The sequence below is a fragment of the Lontra canadensis genome, unplaced genomic scaffold, assembly GCF_010015895.1.
Source record: "Lontra canadensis isolate GAN:19392208 unplaced genomic scaffold, GSC_riverotter_1.0 scaffold201, whole genome shotgun sequence".
NCBI classification, from domain to species: Eukaryota; Metazoa; Chordata; class Mammalia; order Carnivora; family Mustelidae; genus Lontra; species Lontra canadensis.
In genome coordinates this window covers 802,452-826,379 of record NW_022631195.1, presented here as the reverse complement: position 1 = coordinate 826,379, position 23,928 = coordinate 802,452, and the positions used below count along the sequence as shown (strand labels likewise).

Here is a 23,928-nt window from a genome sequence, read left to right as displayed (position 1 = left end):
GTCGGGAAGCCCCGGCCCGCAGACCCGTCGCCATGGTGCTGCCCGCTGGCCCCCCGCCCCCATGCCCAGCCCCAGCGCCCACGCAGCGCTCCTGACCTTGTCCGGAGAGCCAGAGGCGATGTTGGCCAGGCCTCGCAGCACCAGCCGCCGCACGCTGGCGCACGGGTCCTTCTGCCGGGCCGCCAGGCTGTCCAGCAGCGACTCCAGGAGCATGAGGTCATTCACCACGTTGCTGTTCAGCAGCTGGAAGCAGAGGTGCAGTGACCGCCCGCTGCACTGGCCCCCGGGGCCTTGTCCCCACCCCGGGCCTGGTCCAGACTTGCTGGGAGCAGGGCACGTGGCCAGTGCCTCTCGTCTCTGACTCGACCCAGCTCACTCGGGGCCCATCTTTGGCACGGTCACGGCCAGCCACAAAAGGGCTACGGAGGGAGGGATGCTTGGGGCCCGGGCAGAGGGCCCCGCCCCTGCAGAGGGCCCAGCACGGACCCCACAGCCAAGGCCTCTCTTCATTGGGCGCACAGTGGGGCCATCTCCCACCGGTGGGGCAGAGCCTCCCCCGCCCTCTCAGGCCCCGTGGCCATCTGGAGCAGGTGACCCCTACCTCGGCCAGAAACCCTGTGGAGGTGACCCGCTGGATCTCATATATGCTGCCCTGTGTGCACACGAGCGCCGCCATCACCAGGGGCAGCCGGGGGCCCGCAAACTTGGCCATGGCACTAGGGAGGGAGGCCAGCCACACACTGTAAGTTTTGGGGCCTCGGGCTGCCCCTGCCTCCCCTCCTGGGCCCTCACCCCCTGCCCCAAGTTGTCAGCATAGCTGCCTTGGTGGCCTCCCCACTTGCACACACCCAGGGGAGGTCGCCAGCCCAGCTGTGCAGCAGGGCGGAGGGCCCTGGTCCTCATGTGTGGGGGTCCCAGGGCCCCAGACAGCCCAAACCGAACCTGGCCAGCCGGGCGACCCCCTCCTCATGCCCCGCTGAGGTCCTGAGCAGCTGCCAGCCTCCCTCCAGCTCCATGCGCTGCACCACGTCCTCGCTGCCGCCCCGGAGCAGCATGGCCTGCAGGGCCTCCACGGCAGAGCTGTAGGGACATGCGCAGATGGGTCTGGGGATGCCAGAGGGCCCCCCACATAGGCTCCGCCTCCTGGGTGGGGGGGATGTCTCAGGGCTGCCTGGCCTGTGCCCTGCCAGCAGCACCCTCTGGGGGGCCCCTCAGGCTTCCTCCACCTGGAGCTGGGCACCAGGAGGTGGCTCTGGATCCTCTGACCACCACCCCATGAAGGGCAGGTGGGGGGTTGCAGCAAGCAGTGGCCCTAAGGCCCCACGGCACTGTTAGTGTCACAACCTACAGAGTTTTTCACTTGCCTTGATGACCTCTATTTAATTAAGATAAGAAACAGAAGAAAGAGCATAGAAAGTTATGGAGAATAGTGAAGCCCAAGGCAGGTCAGGGTCTGACTTACGAGGGGTCTTCGGATGAGCGGCGGGGGGACCCGATGCGGGCAGCCGGAGGAGCAGGGTCCAGGCACCCAAGAACGAGGCCCCCGTGCTCATAGGCGCACAGCCACACCCTCCCCGGGAGACCCCAGAGCCCAGGGAAGGGATGGCAGGTGGGGCTCCGTGCAGGTGAGGAGGGCAACCCTGCCCACAGGCCAGGACGGGGCCGGCGGCTGGCTGGGGCGCGTCCAGCCCCACCTCGACCCAGCCGCTGGGGGGATGGCAGGCGCGGCTGTGCCCGCCGCCTTCACCCAGCCCTGCCGGCACCTGCCTCTCCCATCTCCCTTGCAGGAGCGGCCGGAGCCCCCAGGGCGCAGCTGGGATTTAGCAACTGTCTTTTGCCCAGCTGACTTGGAAGCACTCGGGGCTGGCAGCAGGCAGGCAACGGCGGAGGGACCCCGCGGGCCTGGGTCTCGGGAGAGCGCAGGCATCGGCAGAACCCCGCGGCAAAGCCTGTAGCCCTGAGCGTGCCCACCGGGGCTGTGGGGGGACGCACAGGGGGCGCCGGGGCAACAGCGCCTCCCACCCTCCCCAGGGCTGACCTCTCCCCGGCAAGTGGCCACCTCGCCCCTAGGGCAGCGCACATGACGCTAGTGTCTGGCCGCGGGTTCCCGCCAGGCCTCCACGAGCGGCAGGGGCTCTGTGACCCAGACGGCTTGTTCAGGGCCAGTTTCAGTTCCGACGGGCTGTGACCCAGCTCAAGTGCCGGGATGCGGGTTTGCCCGAGAAGTGTGTTAACTGCTCGGATAAGGCACCACCATGGCCTGTCCGCCCTGCTGCCCAGGGTTCTTACAGATGGGGCCCTTCCTGGGGTCGGACTTCCAAGCCCTGGCCCTGCATCCCTCAGCTCAGGGGTGGCAGCTGGGGAGCCTGATGGGGGCTGGAGGCTTGTAGCCCTGCAGCTCCCAGGCCGTGGAGCGGGGTCGGTGTGCCAGGCCAAGGCGCCGAGTCCATTCAATTTTCCGCTTGGTCTGCACAACCAGAAGGCTCTGGGGAATGGTCTCCGGCAAAAGGTGTGAGCGGCTCCTGTGGTGGGGCAGCCCGGTGGGGTTGGCGGGACAAGCAAATGCTGCCTGCTGCGCCCCCCCAGGGCCACTTGACCCCGCAGGCCTGCAGTGGGTGGGGAGGCAGCCTGAGCTCACTGTCTCTCGGGCTTCCTGTGTCGCCCTGTGGCCTGGGGCGGTCACCTGAAGCCCTGACATGCCTCCCCGGAGGGCGCAGAAATGAGCCCAGAGACCAGGTCAGGCAGGCAGGTGTCCCAGCGCCAGAAGCTCTGGTGACTGCTGCTGGCAGGCTGCTCCAGCCGCTGGCCTGCTGCCCCAGGACCCCGGGCCCACTTGGTAGAGACCACAAGGTTCCCACACCCCAGTGTCAGCAGCAGGGGAGGGGGCTGTACGGGCTGGTGGTGTGGGGCTGCTGCAGAGCCCTCTCTGCGGGGCTGGGCGTCTGACACCCTGATGGGGTGGGAGGGCGGCAGAAAGCCAGAGCTCAGGACTGAGGCGGCACACGTGGGGCTGTAGGTGGGGGCTCACCCCCTGCTCCTCTCACCCCAAACACTCCCCGTGGCTCTACGTTCAAGAGGAGACAGGACTCTGGACCTACCTGAGTGTCCTATAAGCCCCTGCAGGCCATGGGGAAGCGGCAACTGTCCCCCCACAGACCCTAGCCCTGACTGTGGGACCTGGGACATCATCCCCGGGGGAAGTACCCGTGTCCCAGACACAAAGCAGGCCCTGAGCCAAGCCCCCAAGGCCTGGCCTGCGCTTCCGGTCCTGTCCCTGACTGCCAGGACGTCGGGCGGCCTTGCACACGCGTACACACACAGGGGCTCGTGCCACAGTCCCGGGCGCAGTGGGGGGGGGGGTCCCGCCTACCTGCAGGGCTCGAGGGTCCTGGGGGCTGGAGCAACAGCCGCGCTCCTCCTCTCCTTGGCCTGCAGGGTCCGTGGCAGCACGACGCCCACGGTGCAGCTGACCCGCAGCAGCAGCGCCGCGAACAGCTGGGGGTAGAGCCCGAGCACCGCAGGCCCGGACGCTGGCGCACTCATGACCTCGTACAGCGCACACGTGGCCTGGGGACAGGGGCCGCTTCAGGCTCAGCCCTCCCTCAGGGGCTGGCCACGGTGAAGGCTGGGCCCTGCACCCCAAAACCAGCCCAGCCCGCAGCCCATCCCGGCATGCAGCTCGTATGCGTGGAGAGCTCGGCCCCAGGGAAGGCTGCAGCCTAGCTGGGCCATCAGGGGCCGGAGGCAGGCACGGGGGCAGTGTGGCCACCCTGGGGACAGGCCTCCCGCCATCTGCGCTAGGTTCCATAGCAGGAGGAGGAGGGAATTCTCACAGCTGCTTTACTGCTGAAAGTGTTGCCAAGCGGGCTTACTTTTTTCCGCAGGATGAAACGGAGTCAATGCCCTTGGGGACCAACACCTGTGGGGCCTTTACGAGCCCGGCCTCCTAGCGGGCCCGGCGCCGCACCGCTGTTAGCTGCCAGGTGCCTGAAGGGTGGCACCCAGGCCACCTGTGGGGCTCTCCTGCCGGCAGCAACACGGCCGGCCCCTCACCCTGCCTCCTCGACAAGCAGGGGGAAGGCCGTGCGGGGCCCCATGCGTCAGCCCCGGGACCCCACTCACCGCAAGGGGTAGCAGAGTGGCCTCGCGGCCCGGGGAGCTGCTCAGCAGGAAGGCCCGGGTCTCCTTGAACGGGACGTCCCTGCTCATCTTGTCCAGGAGCAGCCCCAGGACCTGCGTGGTGAGGCTGGGCTCCACAGCCAGTGCCCGCCACAGAGTACAGGTGTGGCTGGAACAGGGCGGAAGGCCAGTCACCCCCAGGTCACTGCCGGTCCCACACTGTGGCCCCCCGACCTGCCCTCGAGCTTTCACTCCCACTAGCTGGGAGACGACCCCCTGACCTCGCATCTCCCCTGGCCCTGGGGGTCTTGGGAGGTGAGCAGCAGGCCACAGAGGGCAGGGAGAATGGGGTGACATGAACACAGGCCCTGAGGCCCCCCAGGAGGTTTTCCCGGAGGAGAGCGCATTCTGCAGGCCTCGGCCAGAGCAAGCCAGGCGAACCAGGCGCCAGGAGCACGACTGCGCCAAAGCCACCCCAGTCCGCGAGCCCGCACAGAAACGACGTGCTTCAAACATCTGGTGGGACCTGGACTTTCCGAAGAGCGATTTGGAAAGAACAGCCGCCGCCCTTCCCCCAAGACACGGGAGGTTTGGCGCCAGCTCGGCCCAGCCGCGCCCACGGTGACGGGGACCCCGGCCGGGAGAGGTCCCCTTGAACTCAGTACAAGAGCCGGGAGGGACAGAAAGGTGAGGAAAAGGAGGACGGGTCTCCAAGAGAAAAAGGACAGAAAGTGTGCAGGACTGAGGACAGACACTCGCGGCCTCTGGCGGCCCTGCAGCAGCCTGGCCTGGCCCCCCACCTGCGCACGGAAAGACCTGTCAAACCAGACTCCCAACTCCACGGAACGTTCAAGGGCAGCCGGGCGAGGACACCTTCCCATCCCAGAGGCGGAGACCGCAGACTCAGCGGGGAGACGCCAAGGACCCACCGCACAGAAGGAAAGTGACACCGGCCAAGCTGCGGCCGACGGGCCAAACACACGTGCCCAGCAGGAGGGGAGGGTGTGGCGCGTCGACGGGGACACAGGGAGGTGCTGGGCATGGTGGCTGGTGGGCCCCCGTCCACCTGTGTCCAGGGCAGGGCCCAGCACCCTTCTGACCCCAGACATAGGGCCTCTGCGGACACTGCCACGGAAGGGAGTAGGCGCACCACGTTCCAATCACTTTGCTTATGGGCAGATTTCAATTTCGTATGATTTTTCACAAGCCACAAAGTATTATTATTTTGATTTCCTTTCCTAACCACTCGTAAGCCCATCGTGAGCTCACGCTTTGGACAAAAACCAGTTGCTGGCCAGATTGGGCCCACAGCTGCCCCGTGCAGATGCCTGGGCTGGGACAGTTTTGCTCTTGTGCATAAACGGGGGGGGGGGCGGGGGTTGTGCCTGCAGCGACCCCCACCCCCACACGTGTGCCCCAGAGCAGAGATAGAGGGCTTCGTCAAGGAAGCCGGAAGGAAACGCCGGGGGTTCTTCTACGCTGATTCTGTCATCTGAGCTCACGATGGAGCGAAGCGCGTGTCTAGTGACAGCACTCAGATGGTGGGACACTTCGCGGAGTTTCAAGTGAGGGGCACACGGGCACTACTGGGTGGGGGGACAACTTCCCTGCCCCCGTCCGGGCCGTGGATGGTGCCAGTGACACCTCCGCGAAAGGAGAAGCAATGGGATGAAGGACGAGCAAAGAGGCGGGGCCCACAGGAGTGGCGCGGCTGGCGGGCCGCGGGCCACAGCCAGACCCTTCCGTGTCCGTGTCCGTGCAGAGGCCCAGAGGGAGCCCCACGTGCAAAGGCCCAAGCTGCCCGAGGGAGCTGCTCGTGAGCCGGGCTCTGTGCACACAGGGTCACTCTCAGGGCTGCCACTAGAAGAACAGAAATGGGGTGTGACTCCTGAACTAATTCAGGGGCAAAACAAATTCACAAAAAAGGCCCAGTTGAGCTAAAAAGAGACAAGAAAGATGATCAACAGAGAAGAGGCCAGGGGGAGAAGTCGTAGCCGGGGGCGGGGCTCCCATCACACCAGCCATGAAATGCAGCCATCCGTGTCCCAAGGCCAGGCAAAGTTGACCGGGACAGGACGTCCGACGATGTACCCCAATGTCAGGCGTGTCCCTGAGGAAGAGAGGCAACCCGACCGGGCAGCCTCCACACACCTCAGCAAAGACACAGTCCAGGAGAGGAGAGTGCACAGGGCAGAGGACAGCACCTGCCAGCTGGGGGTGGGGGCATGCGGACCCCTGCATGGGGCACGGAGGAGCCCAGCACGGGAGCTCAGAGGCCTCGCCAGCAGCAAAGGCAGGACCAGGGCGCAGGCCTGGGGCAGAGAGAGACCCTCTCCTTTGACAGTTGTTGGCAGAAAGTCAGGAGCTGGAAGTGCGAGTGGGGGACCCTCCCCAGCAGAGCAAGGGGCTGTGCACACTGACGCAGGAGGGGCTGGCCACAAGCAGGACCCTCAAGTCCTGTGTCTGAGCTGGGCCTTGGCCTGGAGCCCCGTGGCCGGACCCCAGCACCCCCGCAGGCTGGCAGGTGCCACGTACCTGTCAAAGGGCAGGGGGCTGCCCAGGAGGCTGGCCACCACGGCGGCGCAGTGCTGGGACGCCAGGAGGTACACACTGTGCTGGGCGGCCTTCAGGATGTCCTCCTCCCGGGTGTCCCGCAGCTTCGAGCGGAGCACGGTCACGAGCTCAGGTACCTGCAGGCAGTGGGCCACGGAGGTCAGGCCCTGGGCCCGCACCCACAGCCCGAGCCATTCCAGTGCCTGCAGAGCACCGGGCCCTGGGGAGAGCGGCTGGCTGTGAGCCCCACTCAGCGGGGTCGTGGGGAGGGGAACCCCACAGATCACACTGCTGGCCACCAGACCGAAGGGAGAAGGCAAGAGCCTGGCCCCTCGGGCGGAGTCGCTGTGGCCCGAGAACGAGGACCTAGATTCCACGTGGGAAGTAACAAGCACCTGAGAGGCCAGCCAGGGGCTCGAAGTGCTGTGTGCACACGGGGCGGCGGTCTGTGGGGCGTGCGGAGCATGGGAGAAGGGCACTGGGGTGCATATAGCAGTCACCAGCCCCTGCGGGGCCCTCATACCCCCGGGCAGGGACACACAGCCTCTGGCCCTGGAACAGCGCACACAGCGCCCGTGCCAGGCAACGAGGTGAGTGCTGCACCGGGACAGGGAGCACCAGGACGCGGGCGCTGGCGCTTGGGCTGTGCTGGGGCACGGCTGGCCGCCGTCGTCCCAGAAGCCAGAGGGGTCATCGGCTGCAAGAAGGAGCAGGCAGAGTGCGACCGCGGGCGGCCTGTGCCCCTGCCCCGCCCTGATCCGGCAGGCCCTATTCTGGGCATGGCCTCGTCACTGCGGGTCCCCGGGCTGATGTGGAGGAGGCGCTGGCCCCAAGCACTGGGATCCACGACCCTGGGGGCTGCATAGTGGCAGACACAGGTCTGAGAGGACAGCAGACGAGACGGCGGCAGTCACACGGTCCCCTGGACGAGGGCAGCTGGCAGACCCGTGCACTGCCCCTCCTGGATGCCCAGGAGGCAGGAGCAGCAAGAAGGGCCTGGCCACGGCTGTGACGGTGGAACGTTCCAGGCCAGGCCCACGCCGGCCAGCAAGGGCACGTGGGGCCTGAGGCTGGGAAGGGGACATGGGAGGCCGTGTGCCCAGGTGGGCAAGCCAGAGGCCCCTGGCTGGGCTGCAGGGGGAGGCGCTGTCACTGTCATTTCTCAAAAGACTTGTGACCATGACAACACGCTTCTACAACTTCGGGTGCAGAAAGCAGATTAGCACACTCACGTGAGCCAGGGTTGTCCTCCCACTGACCTGGTCATCACTGTCTTCTGGACCCCACCAGCTGGGGCCCCGCCACAGGGAGCCGCGTCCTCTCCAGGCCGGCCGGGGGAGTCCCAGCAGGGAGGACGTGCTGAGCCAGGAGGGGTGTCTTCCACACCAGCTGCCTGGGGTCCCGTTCCCACCGGTGTAGCGGCGCCCACAGGAGCCCCCGCCCCCCGCGTCCGGGGCTGAAGGCCCTCTCGGCCTGGGCACACGGCCCGTGCGTGCGCTGGGCTGCGACCACGGCTGCTGGCCCACCTGACTTCCACGTCCCTCGGGGGTCCCGGCAGCGAGCCCGTGGGCTGCGGGCGGTCTGCGGGCGCAGGAGCGAGTGGCTTCTCCTCGCTCACTTCGGGTGCTGGCTCTCTGCCCCGACTCGCGGGGTTTCCTTCCAACTGCTTTGGTGGGTTTATCCCGTGTCTCTGATACTTTCTTGCTTCTGCGTGTTTCGCTCGGCACCTAGAACCCCAGCGCGGGGCTGCGGAGGCTCTCGGCCCAGGGTCGGCTCCAGGGAGCCAGCCCCGTCCTGCCCCAGGGTGGGGGCTGTGTTCCGACGGCCCACGGTGTGGGGCTCGGCCTGCTGGGTCGTTCCAGCCCAGCGTTACCGGCCCCGCGCCTGCGCCCCGCTCTCGCTCTCCTGCTCCGTGGTGTCTTCCCGGTGCCTTTGCAGACAGGACCGCTCGCCACGGAGCCCACCCGCTGTCCGTGTGCAACTCGGGGGTCTCTGGGGTGCCGAGTGTCAGGCAGCCGCACCCGCCCATCCGAGAGCGTCCCCGTCACCCCCAAGAAACTTCACGTGCATCAGCCACCCCCCCCCCCCGCCCCGGCAGCCAGCAGCCCCCGGCCGTCCGTGCGAGCGTCGGAGCTGCGCACTCACACCCCGGGCCTTTGGTGCCTTGAGTCCTGAGTTTTGCACACGTTTCCCAGGCGGCGCCCAGGCAGGGGTTTCAGCTTCATTCCGCTCGGCTGCTGAAGCAGGACCCGTTGTGTGGGGAACACGCGTTGCACTTCCGTGTAGGCCGTGTCCGTCATGTGGCCGTCGCGGCCCGTGCCGCTGTGAGCGTCCGCTTCCGAGTCTTCGTGTGCCTGATCCGCTGCTCCGGGGCACAGGCCCGCAGGGAGCTGCCGGGCCACGGGCCACCTGCCACAGTGCCGGCCCCATGCTGTTTACGTCTCGTCTGTCCTCTTCCTCGGCTTCCCCTGCACATTCCCTGCCACCCACAGAAGGCCCTTCTCCGCCTTCCAGCACCACAGAGGTCAGGAGCCTGCGGCGGCTGCCCTGTCCTGCCCTCTGTGCTCAGTTGTACAATGTGCCCTAGTTCATGCTGTGTCTAGTCACGCGTCACCCCCGAGGACCACATCTTCTGATTGGATGTCAGAGAAGCTGACCCTCTAACAGCATCCTGGCATCCCTAGGACGTCCCCCCACCAAGCTCTGCCAGGACAGGAACAGAAACGGCGGCCCGCCATGGCGTCTGTGGACACAAGAGGCCGGTGTGCCATGGCCCCCATGAGACTCTGGTGGCCACAGATACACAGTGCAGGCCCGGGTGTCAGGAACACCCCTCCCCGGGGGAGGCGTGGGAAGGGCCCTGTCTGTGAACCTGAGCTGGAAAGGACATTGTGGAAAAAGCAGCACCATGAGCACCCAGACCGCCAGCTTGGGGTGAGGGGCTCGTGGAGAGGAGAGCGGCGAGATCAAAAACTAGAAAACTCCTAGGAAGAAAGAAAAGCTTTGTGACACTGCATTTGGCAATGACTTCTCGGCTGTAACCCAAAAGAACAGACAACAAAAGCAAAAATATCAGGGTGCCTGGGGGCGGGGGGTCAGTCGTTGAGCGTCTGCCTTCGGCTCAGGTCATGATCCCGGGCTCCTGGGATCAAGCCCCGAATCGGGCTCTCTGCTCTGTGGGAAGCCTGCTTCTCCTTCTGCCTGTGCTTGCTCTAATAAATAAATAAAAATCTTTTTAAAAAGTGGGCAAAAATATAGGACTACATCAAACTTAAAAACTCCCGCGAGGAGTACCTGACTGGCTCAGCTGGTCGAGCACACAGTTCTTGGTCTCCGAGTCATGAGCTCAAGCGCCACACTGGGTCTAGAGCTTTCTTAAAAAGAAAACAAACAGGGCACCTGGGGGGCTCAGTCGTTAAGCATCTGCCTTCAGCTCAGTTTGCGATCCCGGGGTCCTGGGATCAAGCCCTGTGTCGCACTCCCTGCTCAGTGGGAAGCCTGCTTCTCCCTCTCCCACTACTTGTGCTTCTTCTCTCTGTCAAATAAATAAAACCTTTAAAAAAAACCCAAAACTTTCATGCATCAAACGACACAGTCAGCAGCGTGAGGAGGAGCCCTAGAGGATGGGGAAGAACGTCTGTAAATCACACACCGGATGCCGCACCGCGCTCGGAACACGTGCGGCCTCTGCGACCCAGTGGCGGATCCAACGACAGGACGTTAAACTGGGCCAAGGACACAGACAGATGCGTCCCCAAAGAAGACGTACGCGCAGCCAACAAGCGCCCCAGGAGACGCCTACCATCACTCATCAGTGGGAACTGACGGTAAAACCAGTCCGAAATACCAGCTGGCGCCCCGCGGGACGCAAACTACAACCCAGACCTTTAGCCGGCAGGCCCTGTCATGGCTGCGCCCCCTTCCCCGACTCCTGCCACAGCTCTCCTCCCAGGTCCAGGCTCTGCCCACCCGCCGCACCCGCTGCAGCCCTCGCTGGGAGCCGGCTCCGTTGTCCCGCGGCCCTGCCCAGCGCTCTTCCATCTCCGTCTTGAGAAAGTGTTTGTGATGCGTGCACACTCCCCTGTGTGTGCCCGCCTCCAACACAGAGCGTGTGCCCTGCACGGATAAAGTACTTCCGCCACCAGTAAAAGCGCAGACAACCCAGGTGAAACGTGGGCACGACACTGGTGTCTTCACGAGGGAGGACCCCCGGGTGGCCAGCACACACGGATGAACGGTTCCACCGCACCGGCCGCCAGAGAGACGCAGACTGAACACGGCTGCGGAGCCCTTGCGCGCACGGCAGGAAGGGTGCGCAGCGGAGTCGGCCACCATGGGGCTCGCCGGGGCCCCACCTGCTGCTGGCAGGAGGTGAGCTGCCTGGAAAGCCAGTGGCAGAGCCCTGCAGGGGCCTCTCCTGCAGGCCCCAGTCCTTCCCCCAGTATGTCCCCAACAGACATGCACCCTTGTGTCAAAGGACCTGAGCTCTGACAGCTCGCGCCAAGACTGCCCAGACTGGGGCACTGGGTTAAAGCCTCTGCCTTCGACTCAGGTCATGATCCCACGATCACGTCCGGCTCTCTGCTCAGCCGGGAGCCCGCTTCCCCTCCTCTCCCTCTGCCTGCCCCTCTGCCTCCTTGTCATCTCTGTCTGTCAAATAAATAAATAAATAAATAAATCTTTAAAAAAAAAAAAAAAGACTACCCAGACTGGGAACTTAGGCCAAGGGACGGGATGGACAGAAAGAGGGACAGACGCACCGCACGCAGGAAGCACTCGTGAGGCAGGACTGAGCGAGGCAGCAACATGCACGACCTCCCAGGTCACCACTGGGCGGCACTGCACGCCGGCCCTGAGGAGGCTGTGCTCCGTGCCACCCTGTGGGGCGCCGCTGTAGGGACCAGGGGCTGGGAGACTGACAGGTGCTCCGCTCGTGCACGTCTGGGGGGACTCCTGGGGCTGGGTCCTTTGGACAAGTCCTCTGTTCACATGCTTTCCAGGCGCAGGAAAAGGCAGGCACCCCCGGACGCTTGGAGCCTGCCTCATCCCCCAGGGACCTGTCAGTCCGCATGGGACACAGAGCAGGAGCAGTGCACACTTGGGAACGACTGCGTAGACAGCCACCGAGCTCCTGCCAACAGGCCCCGAGGCAGGGTGAACGCGCAGGCGACGGAGCAGGCGGCACCTGAGTGTCCCGCGCACGGCCTCTCTGGAGCAGCTGGCCGGGGGACTCTCCCAGTCCTGCAGCAGAGCGCCCACCCAGCGCCCACTCGCTAAAGGGCTCCCTACACCTTACCCCTGCATCTTCTTTCCCCTTCCTCCCTCCTCCCCCTCAATTTCTCAGCAGTCACCTGGGCCCAGTTCTCACCTGTCCTCAACCGGAAGAGAAAACCCTGTGCTCACCAGGCCGGCAGGGCTAGGAGACAGGAGCCAGGACGGCGGGAGCCCCAGGGCAAGCCGTGGGCCACGGGCCCCGCCCCCGCCCCCACCCCACCCACCCCGACAGCAAGGCCCCGCCCACGCACCTTCTCCAGGAGCACGTGGCCTCGCTCCTTCAGCAAACAGTTGATCATGACGGTAGCCGCCCGAGAACAGTTCTTGTCGGGGTCGCCCAGCCCCTCAAACATGGTCAGCAAGAGGCTGATGAGTTGCTCTGGCGGGAGGCGCTTCGCAATGATCTAGCAGGACGGTTGCGTCAGAACTGCGAGGGTGGGGGTCAGCGCCCTTCCAGACAGACCCAACGTCCCGGGGTCTGGGGCGGCCGCAAGGGCTGCCCCCACTTCCACCTGCTCACGCCCCTCCTCCAGCCTTCCTTACCCTGTCCCGGGCACCAGGGGTGGTGGTGGCTCACATGGGAGCCTTGTTCACAGTGATGCCCACCAGGCCATGGGCACAGCCCCCAGGGCCTGCCTACCCTGGCCCCTGGAAGGTGGTCCCTGCAGCACAGCGGGCGGGTCAGAGCGCCCTCCTGGAGGCCCCTCCTGACCTCCAGCAGCTGGGATGTGGGTGTGTGTGTATGTGTGTGTCTCAGTGGGCACAGTGGCTCTGGAGCTCTCCAGACCAGAGTCAAGGGCAGAGGGTAATGCATCCCACCCAACAGTCCCCTCCTTGTCCTCTCGGCCCTGCAGAGCCCTGTGCTCAGTGCTCAAGCGCAGAGGCAGCACTCAGGCTGGACAAGGTCACAAAACCACACACACAGGAGCGACGGGCAGAAAGGTGGCTGGATATCCGCCACGTCTCACCCCAGCCACACACACCCTTGCCATTCCACCTGGACTCGCCCAGGCCTGGGTCTTTGCCTTTCACTGAGTAACCCCCTCCCTTCTTCCTTCTGTAGGAGAGACAGCTTCCAGACACCCGAGGGCCATTTCTGGGTACCAAATGGAAGAGGAGGCCTGCCCTGGCATGGGGGCTCTTGGGGGAAGCTGGGGCAGCTTTCTCTGCTCCTCGGAGCAGCTCCTGACCACGCCCCTGCTGCTGGGCCTCAGAGGGGAGACCCCAGGGAGAGGGCAGCAGTGCCGGCCAGCGGTGGTGCCGGACAGCTCATCTTCTGAGCGACGCCTGCCTCTGTGCCCAGTCCCTGCACCAGGCCCACTAGCCCCATGGTGCCCTGCACCAGCGCCCTGAGGAGCCCACAACATGCAAGGTCCTGACTGCTCGGAGAGCCCCTCTGCCCCAGACAGTGCTGCCCCTCCGCCCTTTGCGGCTGTTCCCACTGGTAACCTGGCCGATGCTGTGGCAGGTGTGGAAGAGGACGTCAGGGTCGGGGTCCACAAGGCCGTCTTTGAGGGTGAGGAGTCGCTCAACCACATCGTCCCGGTAGTCGCGGGCGAAGCCTACAGAGGCAAGATGGAGAGTGGAGCTGGGCAGGCACTTCCGCAGCCCCCAGGGCCCAGACTCTGCCCCTCAGCCTTCAGCGCCTCCACCCAGCCCGGGCTCACCCTCGTAGCCCAGCTGCAGGTATAGTAGGGCATAGACACAGCTCACGGCCTCCTGGCGGGTGGCGGGCCACAAGTCCGCACAGCGAGGGGAGAAGAGGCCTATGAGGAGGCCGAGGTTGTGGAAGGGCACCAGGGCCTGGAGAGACAGAGGGAGGGGGTCCTGCAGAGGCACTCGGGGGGACAGCAGAGAGGGGACTGGGACCCTGCAGAAGCCATGGGTGGGCAGGTGCCCCCTGTAACACCTGGATCCAGATATGGGCAAGAGTATGGCCAGTACGGCCCCTTGGTGGCTCCTCCCCACCCCCTGGAGGAGGAGGGGTCCCCGAGAGGAGGAGGGCTGGGTCTAAGTAGGTATGTGCAGACAGAGGGACAATCAGGAGATAAGGAGGGAGTCCCCACAAGACAGCAGAGGGAGGCAGGGCTCTGCCGATCCTGGCTGATAGGTGTGGGGTGTCCTCTCCTTGAGAAAGCAAGCCCTGTCAGTTGAGGGGCTGCGAGAGACCCCCCGCTTCATCCTCGCTGGATCCTGGCCCCATCTTTTAGAGTCCCATCTTCACCCCTCAGATAACAGAGCCTTGCCCACTCTGCTCTAAGCAAATGGCCCTGCCTGCCCTGGGCCTTGTGACTTCCCTTACACACCTCTTGGCCTCCTGCCTCCACCTGTCCCCCGCCCCGCCCTGTCCCTGCCCACGCTTTAAGGAAGCGCAGGACTCTTCAAGGGCCCCTCGTCCCCACTGCTACCTGAAGTGAGTGTCCAGCAGAGGGAGGTGGGGTGCAGCAGGGGGGCGGGGGGGGGCGCAGCTGCTGTTCCACCCAGCAAGGTCACACACCTGTCGCCTCACGCACAAGAGTGAACTCTAGGTGGACCGGGATTATGTGAAAAGCAGGCCTTGAAGGAATCGGGGCTGGGAAAAGCCCGCCGAGGCACACACGGGAGGCAGAAGCCAGCGAGAGACACACGGCAGATCCGGCCAGCACAGAATGAACGTTTGGGTGTGGCAGCAAACACGAGAGAGACAACCACCAGAAGCATCCTCAGACGCTACCAGGACGTGGTCAGAAATAAGCAGCGGGGACTCTGTCAGCGCGGCCCGGAGCGCTAGCACGACAGGGGCTCAGAGGCACAGGTACCGGGCGGGGCGGGCAGGATGGTCAGCCCCTGTAAAGAGCGTTAACTAAAACTCACTAGAAACGACCAAAGCATCTTATGAACGACCTCATCTCTAAGTACCCGCAAGTCCATGCTTCTCGGACATCCCAGCGACAAGCAGTTAGTAAAAGCGACGGCAGAGAAAGCTACTCGGACAAGAGCCACGCGCCCTCCGACCCAGCGCGGGTGCGGCACAGACACGGGCCCTGCTTCTGGGGGACCCGTGGGGAAGACCCATTATTAAAAGATGCTCTTGGGGCGCCTGGGTGGCTCAGTGGGTGAAGCCTCTGCCTTTGGCTCAGGTCATGATCTCAGGGTCCTGGGATCGAGCCCCACATGCGGTGGGGGGGGGGGTCCCTGCTCAGCGGGGAGCCTGCTTCTCTCTCCCTCTGTCCCTCCCTGCTCGTGTTCTCACTTGCTCAGTCCTCTCAAATAAATAAACTGAAAATCTTAAAAAAAAAAAAAAAAAGATGCTGCCGTCCAACACGTCAGTCTGTCCGTTCCTTTCGGTTCCTACCCAAATCCACAATCACAGCAGGAATATTTTAGGACTGTAGCAAATTTATCCTAAAGTCACCTCGACTAATGACCTCGTGAGCACAACCATGAAACTCCGAAAGGCTGACCGAGAGCTCCTTCACCTCAGGCAAGATGAAAACCCCTAGAAACTGAGCGCATGTTGGAACAAGCCCCCACCCGCCCCCTCTAGTCCCTCCACAACACCTGCCTCTCCCACGCATTCTGTGTGTTCGCGTCCCCCTGCCTTTGCCCAAAGTGCTGTTCCTGCCTCGAGCGCCCTCAACCTTTCAGCCCCAGTCCCCATCACCCTTCCCCTCGCATAGGGGACACACCACACACCATCCTAGTGACTGAGTGGCCAGCCTGAGGACAACTCCCGGCCCCAAAGGGTCTTCAGTTCACGGCTCCAGAAAGAGGACGGTGGGACTTATGGAACGTGGGATGCGCCCAGGGCAACCACCAGAGGAGGGCCAGGAAGCTGGTAGTGTGCCCTGGGACACGAGTGCCACACCCAGCAGTCCCCACGCCAAGGGACCAAGGAACAGGGCCGGGCGCCGGGGAGCGACGGCAGGCCCGCCTGGCACTCACGCCAACACGGAGATGGTCCAGGAAGTGCCGCAGCAGGCAGGCGCTCAGGCCCAGTGCCCGCACCCGCTCGTGGCCCCGTGGGGACTTGATCCATGGCCTCAGGTGCTGGGGAAGAAGGAGCCTCACGTCGGTGCCAGCTCGGGGGTTCGCCTGGGAAGCAGGAGCCTGTACGCCACGGGCCTCCCAGCATCCCCGCCAGGCCAGCCTCCCCGGCTGCGAGGGCCAGTTGGTTGGGTCAGGGCAGGTCACCCGCTCTACCTCCCGCTCTGTCCCTTTCCACGGACATGGCTACCCTAGGTGGACCCAGAGCGAGCCAGGCCCAGAGAGGGATAGGCTGTTCCCTGAAGCAGGTCAGTCCCGCCCCTGCAACTGCTGGGAAGGGCAGCAAGGAGGGCGGCTTGCCTAGAGCCTGCCCTCTCTGCCACCTGAAGATCCAGACGGCCAGAACTCCCACCTGGGGGGCTATGGGCTCTCTCCATCCCAGTGCCGTGTAATGGAGGGCAGGGGAGTACAGGCTCCCATCTGGGCTCAGCCCATTTGCACACCTGCCCACAAAGGAGGGGTGCTGCCCCCAACTCAAGACCCGCCCCCCGACACCACACACTTGCAGAGAGCACAGAACTCCCCAGGGCCCCCGTGGCAGGGAGAACCAGGAGAAGCAGGCAAGGGGCTGGCTGCCAGGTGGGGTGCCCGTCCCCCCACACGCCCCGCCCCCAGGCAGTGCACTCCCACTGCACACCTCCACCATGATCTGCAGGCCCTGGGGGGTCATATCCCGCCGAAGGAGGCTGGTGAGCAAATCTTCAAGGGCGTGCATGGTGTCCAGGTACAGGGACTAGGAAGAGATGGGTGGCCAGCCACACCAGTGACCCTGCCCCGCTCAGCAGCCTGTCCCGAACCCCCAGATGCAGGGCAGTACCTCCTGGTGGTCGCGCTCCCCCTCGGGATCGGGCAGCACGGACAGGACGCTGTGCAGACAGTGACGCACCAGATCGGCCCGCACCTGCTCCTCCAGCGCCGGCTCCAAGGAGCTGAACCCGCAGTTAAGGGCCGGAGGCCTCTCCAGCCCCGCGCCCCGCCCCGCATCCCGCCCTGCAGCCGCACCCCTTGTCTAGAGAACATGGGAACAGATGGCCCCCTCTGAAGCCCCCCCAGCACCCAGAAAGAAGGATACACCAGGTAAGTGCAGGCGAGCATGGCCTTCTTCCGGAGGGGCGACCTCAGGGAGTCCGGGGGCTCTGCCTTGATAAACTCCTGGGGGGCCAGGCCCGTGACTCAGCCCTGGGTCAAAGCACCTGCTTTCCCCTGGTCAGCGGTCGGCCTGGTGTGGGCTTCTCAGGCTGTGCTGAGTGGGGGCTGGGGTCCCTCACTGCAGGTGCCCTCCCCAGGCCCACCTTCCCCACCTGCAGCAGTGCCCTCAACGCCACCCCTGGCCCCAGGCCGGCTCCGGCCAGCGCTCACCATCATCTGTGCCACCAACTCCGGCTTCCGGGAGAAGTGGAAGGAGCCGGCCTGGGCATTGTTGCAGATGGCCTGGCTGGCCATGCACATGCTCTGGACCAGACACAGCTTCAGAGCCGGGTCCTAGAAGGACGCTGGGCTGCAGGAGGCCACCGACGCCCGCCCCACAGCAAGGTTCTGCCCTGACGTGGGGGCCCTCGGGGCTGCACACAGAACGGCTGGCGCTCACGACAACCCAGGCCAGACCACAGGCCCTCCCCTCCGTCCACAGCCACACTCGCTCCTCCTGAGGGACTCTCAGCCTGTACTCCTCCAGCTTTCACCAAAGCCACATGGATCGGGGGGCTGGGACAGAGCCCCTGCGGCCCCCCAGCTCTTTACCTGGCCAGGGCCGACAGTGTGCTCTGCATCCCCTGCAGGGGTCTGTCAAGGTGGGAGGGGAAGGGAGTGCGCCCAAGCAGAGGCCCCGCAGAGGGAGCCTGCCCCTGCCTGTTCTACCAACTCAGCTTCTGGGGATGGTTGGGAAAGGGGGTGCAGGGGTGCTGTCCTGGGGACACGAAGGGCCAGAAGAAGAAACGACCGTCAGAATACCCTAGCCCCAGCCAGCCCCAGGAGATCCAAGAGGGCCCGTTCTTCGAGGGAGAAGCCCGACTGCTCCTTCGGAGGTGTGACAGGTTAGTGCCAGCGGTCCCAGAGAGCAGGCGTGTTAGTGAGGCCAGAGAGTCTGACCGTCGCCACTGGCTTTAGAACTCACCGAGAGGTGAGCCCCGTGAGCGTCAGGGAGCAGAGCCCCAGCCTGCGGGCCTGCCGCCCAGCCGCTCAGAAGGCCACCCTTCTGTCCACCCACCATCCGGGCCCAGGCCGGGCGCTAACTCCTGGGTCCCCGTCCGGGCCGCAAGAGGAGCTGATGCTCCACAGACAGTGGGGCCGGGCTCCGGAAAGCTCTGCCTGCGGACTGGGAGCAGGGAGCCCCGGGGCCTGCCCTCCCCGGCTTCCGTCCCTTAAGCTCCCGGCCAGCCCCGCCCCGAGAAGAGAGAAGAGGCAGAGCCCGCACTGAGCTCCCACGCACTGTACCTTGGTCTCTACCTTTATTCCCAGAACCTGAACGATGAAAGTGAAAGGGATTAACACGCGGCCCGCAGCGGCCGGCAGGCGGCAGGCGGTGTGTGAGGCGCTCACCTTGGTGCTGAAGTAGTGGAACATGTTTGGCAGGAGGTCGGACTCCACCTTGGGCAGCACCAGCTCCCGGGGGGCCCGCGCCGCCACGTGCCCGTAGCACAGGATCACGGTGCCCTTCAGCTTCTCCAGCTCGTTCTCGCTGCGCTCCTAAGGAGCCAGGGGGGTGGGCAGGGCCTCAGGCAGAGCCCCCGGTCCCCGCAGGAAGCCTCGCGATCAGACTCCCCCGGTCCTTCTGGAAGAAGGGAGGGGCTGGCCAACAACATTAGAGTCGTCGCTGAGGGGTGGATGGCGCCACCTGACCCCCCAGAGTTCCTCTGGCAGGGACAGCAGAACAGGACAGGCAGGCTGGGCTCAGGCCCACTGGGGACCATGTGGCAGAAGGGAAAGGACCCAGAGTTGGGTCCCCGTCCTCTCTCCAGTGGCTGCACTGGACCCCTCCATCCTTGGGGCCCCACAGATTCTAAAACTACAACGGGCCCCCGGAGATAGGAAACCCGGCCACAAGGGCTGGCGTGGGGGTGGCCGTGCTCTGTGCCTCCTGAGTCACGCTTCCCCAGAAGGCAGCCGCCACAGACCCCAGCGGGCAGAGGACACACAGGCAGCGGACGGCAGCCCCATCAGAGTCCGTGGCTAGCAGAGGGCTGCCCGCCTCTTGTCACCAGCTAGGAGCGCCCCCCTACACAAGGAAGTGTGGACCAGATGCCACCTCCCCGTCCTACCCTCAACCTGCAGGGTACCCTAAGCCCAGGGAGCTCCGGAATGCCCAGCCCCCAGGACCTCAAATCACGGCCAAGACACAAGCCCAGGCCAGTCCCACCTGAGATGCTCTCCTAGCTGTCACCCCAATCCCTGTACCTTGAAAATGTTGAAAATGCCCGTGGATTTTCTGAACACATCCGACCTCATGAAGTCCCCCAGCTGGGCCAGGACGTCATCCAGGTGAGAGATGGCGCAGATCCCAAAGCAGCAGGCGAGGCCCTGAGGAGGCACACAGGTGTGCTCACACCTGGGCGAGGACAGGGCCGGGAAGGAACACGGTGCTCACACACACACGGCCCGAGAGGCACGGCCTTCCACGCGTGAGCACACACGCACGTGCCGAGCAGGGCCGGCGGGGCCTCCTGAGAAGCACAGCAGTCACCTCGCGCTCGGCCTCCTCCTGGTGTCCGGCCGTCTCCAGCAGCTCCCGCAGCTGCCTCCTCACCACGTCCTTGCTCGAGGTGGCCCCCAGCACGGTTCCCACGCACTTGTACAGGAAGTTCTGCAAGAGAGCCGAGGGGCACAGCTGCGCCGGAGCCCGAGGGCAGGAGGCCAACCGGACGCGGCCGGGGCTGCCGGAGCCCAGGGCAGTGGCCACTGCGAAGACCCGGTGAGTTCTGGGTGGCGACTTGAGCGAGAGGAGGGGAAAATGGGCTCCTGCATCTCCCAGCCAGCCCGCGGGGGCTCTGTCAGGCCCACAGGTCACTGGAGACATGTTCAGGCAGAAAGGCCCCCCCAGAGTTAAGGCACAGGAACTGGGGAGCCTAAGGGCCACGCCCAGAAGCCCTTCCCCCGGGGCACCCCTGCTCTTCAAACCTTCTCCTGGGGCAGCCCGTTGTAGCAAGGCAGCTGCTTGCACATCTCCAGGCTCAGCTGGCAAATCCACGTGTTGTCAGACACGACAGCCAGAGTGTCCCGAAGGAACTGTGGGCAGGAGCTATGGCAGTGAGGGGCCAGGAACGCAGCCCTTCACCGGGCTGGCTGGGGAGGGAACTGAGGCCCAGGGGCGTCACATGCAGCGACCCTGGGTGGTCCCATGCCACAGCTCCACATGGTCAGCAGACAACCTTGGAGCCTCTGCAGAGCACCCCCTGTGCGGCCAAAGGCGCACTGGCCTTGGCAGAAGGCAGGACAGAAGCCTCCCGGGCAGAAGCTCAGAGCCCCTGGGACAGGGTGGCCCTGTCCCATCAGGTTGAGCAGTGGGTGAGGGCGGCAGACAGTCCTCGCCCCAGAGACGCCCACCAGCCGCCCCACCCCCGGCCCTGTGAGGTCAAGGCAGGCGTCATGACCCTAGAGGGGCAGCCTCCCACTAGCATCCCCTGCCCCAAGCTGTCCCGCCCACGACCGCCCTGCACGGCAGCCACAGGCCGCACCCTTGTCTCCCCGCTCTCACCGCAAGCAGCTTCTCCTCCCACTCCTTCTGGGACAGGGTTTCTTCAGTGAATTCTGCAAGGACCGGTCACGCGGTCAGCCTGGCCCATGCCAGCAAGTGTAGGGGCGGAATTCAGAGACCCAGGCCCAGGTCCCTGCCCAGCACCTTCCAGAGAGGCCACATCCTTCGTCTGGGACGGCCGAGCAGCTCCCACAGCCCAGACCCTCCTGGGTGACACCCAGCAGGGACACCTTTCCAGCCCCACGTCCTTGAAACTCAGGGGAGGCTGCTTCTGCCAACTTAAACTCTGGTCCCCAAAAGCCAACCGGGACGCAAAGTGGCACACAAGGGGTCAGAGGTGGAGGGGCCCCCCACGGCCCGGAGCCTCACCATCCAGGTGCTCCAGCAACGGGGGGATGGTGGTCGCCCAACGCTGCCCCAGCAGAGGGTGGATGCTACGATGCAGCGCGTTCAAGAGGCGCAGAGAGGCGGCCCCGCGGCCGTCCCCCATGTAGGGCTGGGAGGACACTGTCTGATGGAAGTGCAGGCAGGAGCTCCAGGCGCTCCAGGGGCCACCGCGCCCCACGTGAGCCCCGCAAGGCCACCCCATGGCAGGGAGGTGAGGAGGGCTCCGGGACACAGCTCCCCCAAGCCCCACAGGGCGCGCCCGACCGGCCCCACTGCGAGACAGTGTGAGGCCAGGGACACAGGGACTGAGGGCGAGCCCACTCCCTCCCTGAGTCCCCCGGGGAGCTGTGCTGGCTCGGGGAGGGGACAGGGCCAGCACGGCATGCTGCGCGATGCTCACCAGGAGTCTCGCGGTGATGGCGTAGGGCGAAGGGAGGGTCACTGGAAAGGAGGTGGGAGGCATGCTCAGCAGGCTGCCTGCGCCCAGAGCCCCAGGCCCTGACCGCCCCGTGAGGTACAGGGACTTCAGAGGCAGGGTGGGTGGCAGGAGGAGGCCGGGCTCGAGGGCTAGATCGGGGGTGAGGAGAAGGAGGTGGGGAGCAGGGCGCACCGTTGCTGTCGGACTGGATGAGGAAGGCCTCGGCTCCCACCTCCTGCCTCTTCTGGGCCAGGTACACAAGGCTCCTGCAGAGCGGGGTCAGCGCCCCGGTGAAGCGCACGGGCGTGAGGAAGGCCAGCAGGTAGGGCCAGAGGACCTGGGGAGCAGAGCCCCGGTCTGTGTGCGCGTCTCCGGAGTGCAGGCTGCAGGGCCAAACGCAGTCAGGGGCTCCCCCAGGCCCTGCAGGGGCTTGGGGATGTTTGGGGAGGTGGCCCAGAGAGGAGCCCTGCCCCTGCAGCTTGCCCACCCCGGAGTTCAAGAGTCCCTGGGCCACGAGGTGGGAGGGCAGCGGTCGGTCAGGCGCCCAGGGCGGGTGGCCAGCCGTCCGGGCGAGCCTAGGCACAGGCCGCAGGTCAGGCACGCACTCACGTCGCTCATCCTGTCCACGGCGGTGCTGACCAGGTAGAGAGCGCTGACGCTGACGGCCCGCACACTGTCCGCTGTGAGGTCCTCGCTGTCGGGACCCAGCTTCTGCAGCGGGTGGGGGTGCGGAGAGGCCGGAGCGCGCATGGGACAGTACCTCTCTGCCCTCAGAACCTGCACTGTTGTGGGCTCTGGGCAGTGGGGACGTAGCCAGCACGCATACAGGGCAGACCCAGCCCAGCTGCCATAGGGGACACCCGCCCGCCATGGGCAGGTGACACACTGGGCACTGGCAGTGCCCAAGGAAATGGGCCCAGCTGTCTCAGTTCCAGCCTCCAGGACAACGGAGACCGTGAGCCTTCCCTCCCGCCACAGGCTCTGCAAGAAATCTCTTTATCCTCAGCTGTGGCCATGCTGACATCCACAGACACAGGCGCGCCTGAGCGGCAATGACGGTCACCCGGGCAAACCGCCACGGTCTCGCCAGAACGGGCCAGAGCTCCTGCAGCCTCAGGCGGCGGACGGCTTCTCCGCCGACACTGCGTCCTCACCCGCCTCCCTAGGACGGTCCCTTGCAAAACACTGACCCTGCTGGCCACATGTTCTGTCTGAACCTCCCACTCACGCTCTGAGATACCGAAACGCAAACGCTGAACACCAGAGAGAAATGGCCAAAATGCAATGAGTGTCCGAGACCCCCCACCTCTCCCGGAGAGATCAAAGGTCAAGTAGAGAGGAGACATGTTTAGGCCTTGAATAGCAAGTTTTAAAAAACGCTCTGAGCTTCGTCCCGCACAAGTACGAACAACTCTGAGAGCCTGATCATCTGTTAGGTCAACAGTTTTTTAAACGACTTAATTTATTTAAGGCATTTCTACACCCAGCATGGGGCCTGAACTCACAGCCCTGAGATTAAGAGTTGCCCGCACCACTGACCGAGCCAGCTGGGTGCCTCCTCAACAAACTCTTTTTTTTTTTTTTTAAGATTTTATATTTTATTTATTTGACAGACAGAGATCACAAGTAGGCAAAGAGGCAGGCAGAGAGAGAGGGGGAAGCAGGTTTCCTACTGAGCAGAGAGCCCGATGCGGGGCTCCAGCCCAGGACCCCAAGACCACAACCCGAGCCGAAGGCAGAGGTCCAACCCACCCAGGCGCCCCTCTCTCTATTTTTTTAATAAGATTTTTTTGTTTATTTGACAGAGACAGCGAGAGAGGGAACACTAGCAGGGGGAAAGGCAGAGGGAGAAGCAGGCTTCCCGCAGAGCAGGGAGCCTGATGCGGGGCTCAATCCCAGGACTCTGGGATCAGGACCTGAGGCAAAGGCAGAGGCTTAACGACTGAGCCCCCCCACCAGGTGCCCCTCTCAACAAATTCTTAAAGGCAGGAATAAACCTGGCCAGATTCACAGAAGACAACACAATAAAATTACAAGTCCACGATGGCCATGAAAAACTAATCACCTAGAAAAATTTTAATACCCTAAAAGAAATCTTCAAATGCCCCCAAACTGGGGAGTAACAGACTAAAACAGACCTTGATTCTCTCCAGCGTAAGCCCAAAGGCCCCGGAGTGGCTGTGAACATGTGGAGGCCGAAACGGGCCGGAGCAGGGGGAGACCTGGCCGCCCGAGTCCGGGAACAGTGCCGAGCTGGCCCTTCCCAGGGCCCACAGAGCGGCTCCTGAAGCAAGGGAGCAACGTCCTCTCGCTCTGGCTGGACCCCAGTGCTTCCGCCCAAACGCGGAGCTCCCCTCGGCGGTCACGCAGCTCTGAGCTGACCTGGGCCCGAGAGACCAGGCCCAGGGCAGGCTCAAGGCCAGGACACGGGGACAGACCACCCAGTCATGCCTGCGTTTTT

The 23,928-nt window shown here is 64.6% G+C and overlaps 1 protein-coding gene across 7 annotated transcripts in view; it reads right to left on the bottom strand.

Annotated features, from left to right (window-relative positions):
• The window catches only part of MROH1 (maestro heat like repeat family member 1), a 45,862-nt gene that overhangs the window by 1,830 nt on the left and 20,104 nt on the right, over positions 1-23,928 (bottom strand). For 2 of the 7 annotated variants that reach the window (XM_032848362.1, XM_032848366.1), the window contains exons 13-36: positions 22,077-22,185; positions 21,660-21,804; positions 21,450-21,490; positions 21,032-21,173; positions 20,663-20,715; positions 20,086-20,193; positions 19,652-19,771; positions 19,366-19,488; positions 18,511-18,657; positions 18,406-18,432; positions 17,332-17,454; positions 17,045-17,124; positions 16,790-16,901; positions 16,610-16,705; positions 15,871-15,975; positions 13,614-13,749; positions 13,396-13,508; positions 12,198-12,350; positions 6,655-6,809; positions 4,123-4,288; positions 3,371-3,567; positions 943-1,080; positions 602-716; positions 97-243 (exon numbers count right to left, since the gene is read on the bottom strand). In XM_032848362.1, coding sequence (XP_032704253.1) covers positions 97-243; positions 602-716; positions 943-1,080; positions 3,371-3,567; positions 4,123-4,288; positions 6,655-6,809; positions 12,198-12,350; positions 13,396-13,508; positions 13,614-13,749; positions 15,871-15,975; positions 16,610-16,705; positions 16,790-16,901; positions 17,045-17,124; positions 17,332-17,454; positions 18,406-18,432; positions 18,511-18,657; positions 19,366-19,488; positions 19,652-19,771; positions 20,086-20,193; positions 20,663-20,715; positions 21,032-21,173; positions 21,450-21,490; positions 21,660-21,804; positions 22,077-22,185 — 2,851 coding nt within the window. The other 5 variants (XM_032848363.1, XM_032848364.1, XM_032848365.1 and 2 more) reach the window with 5 other exon arrangements.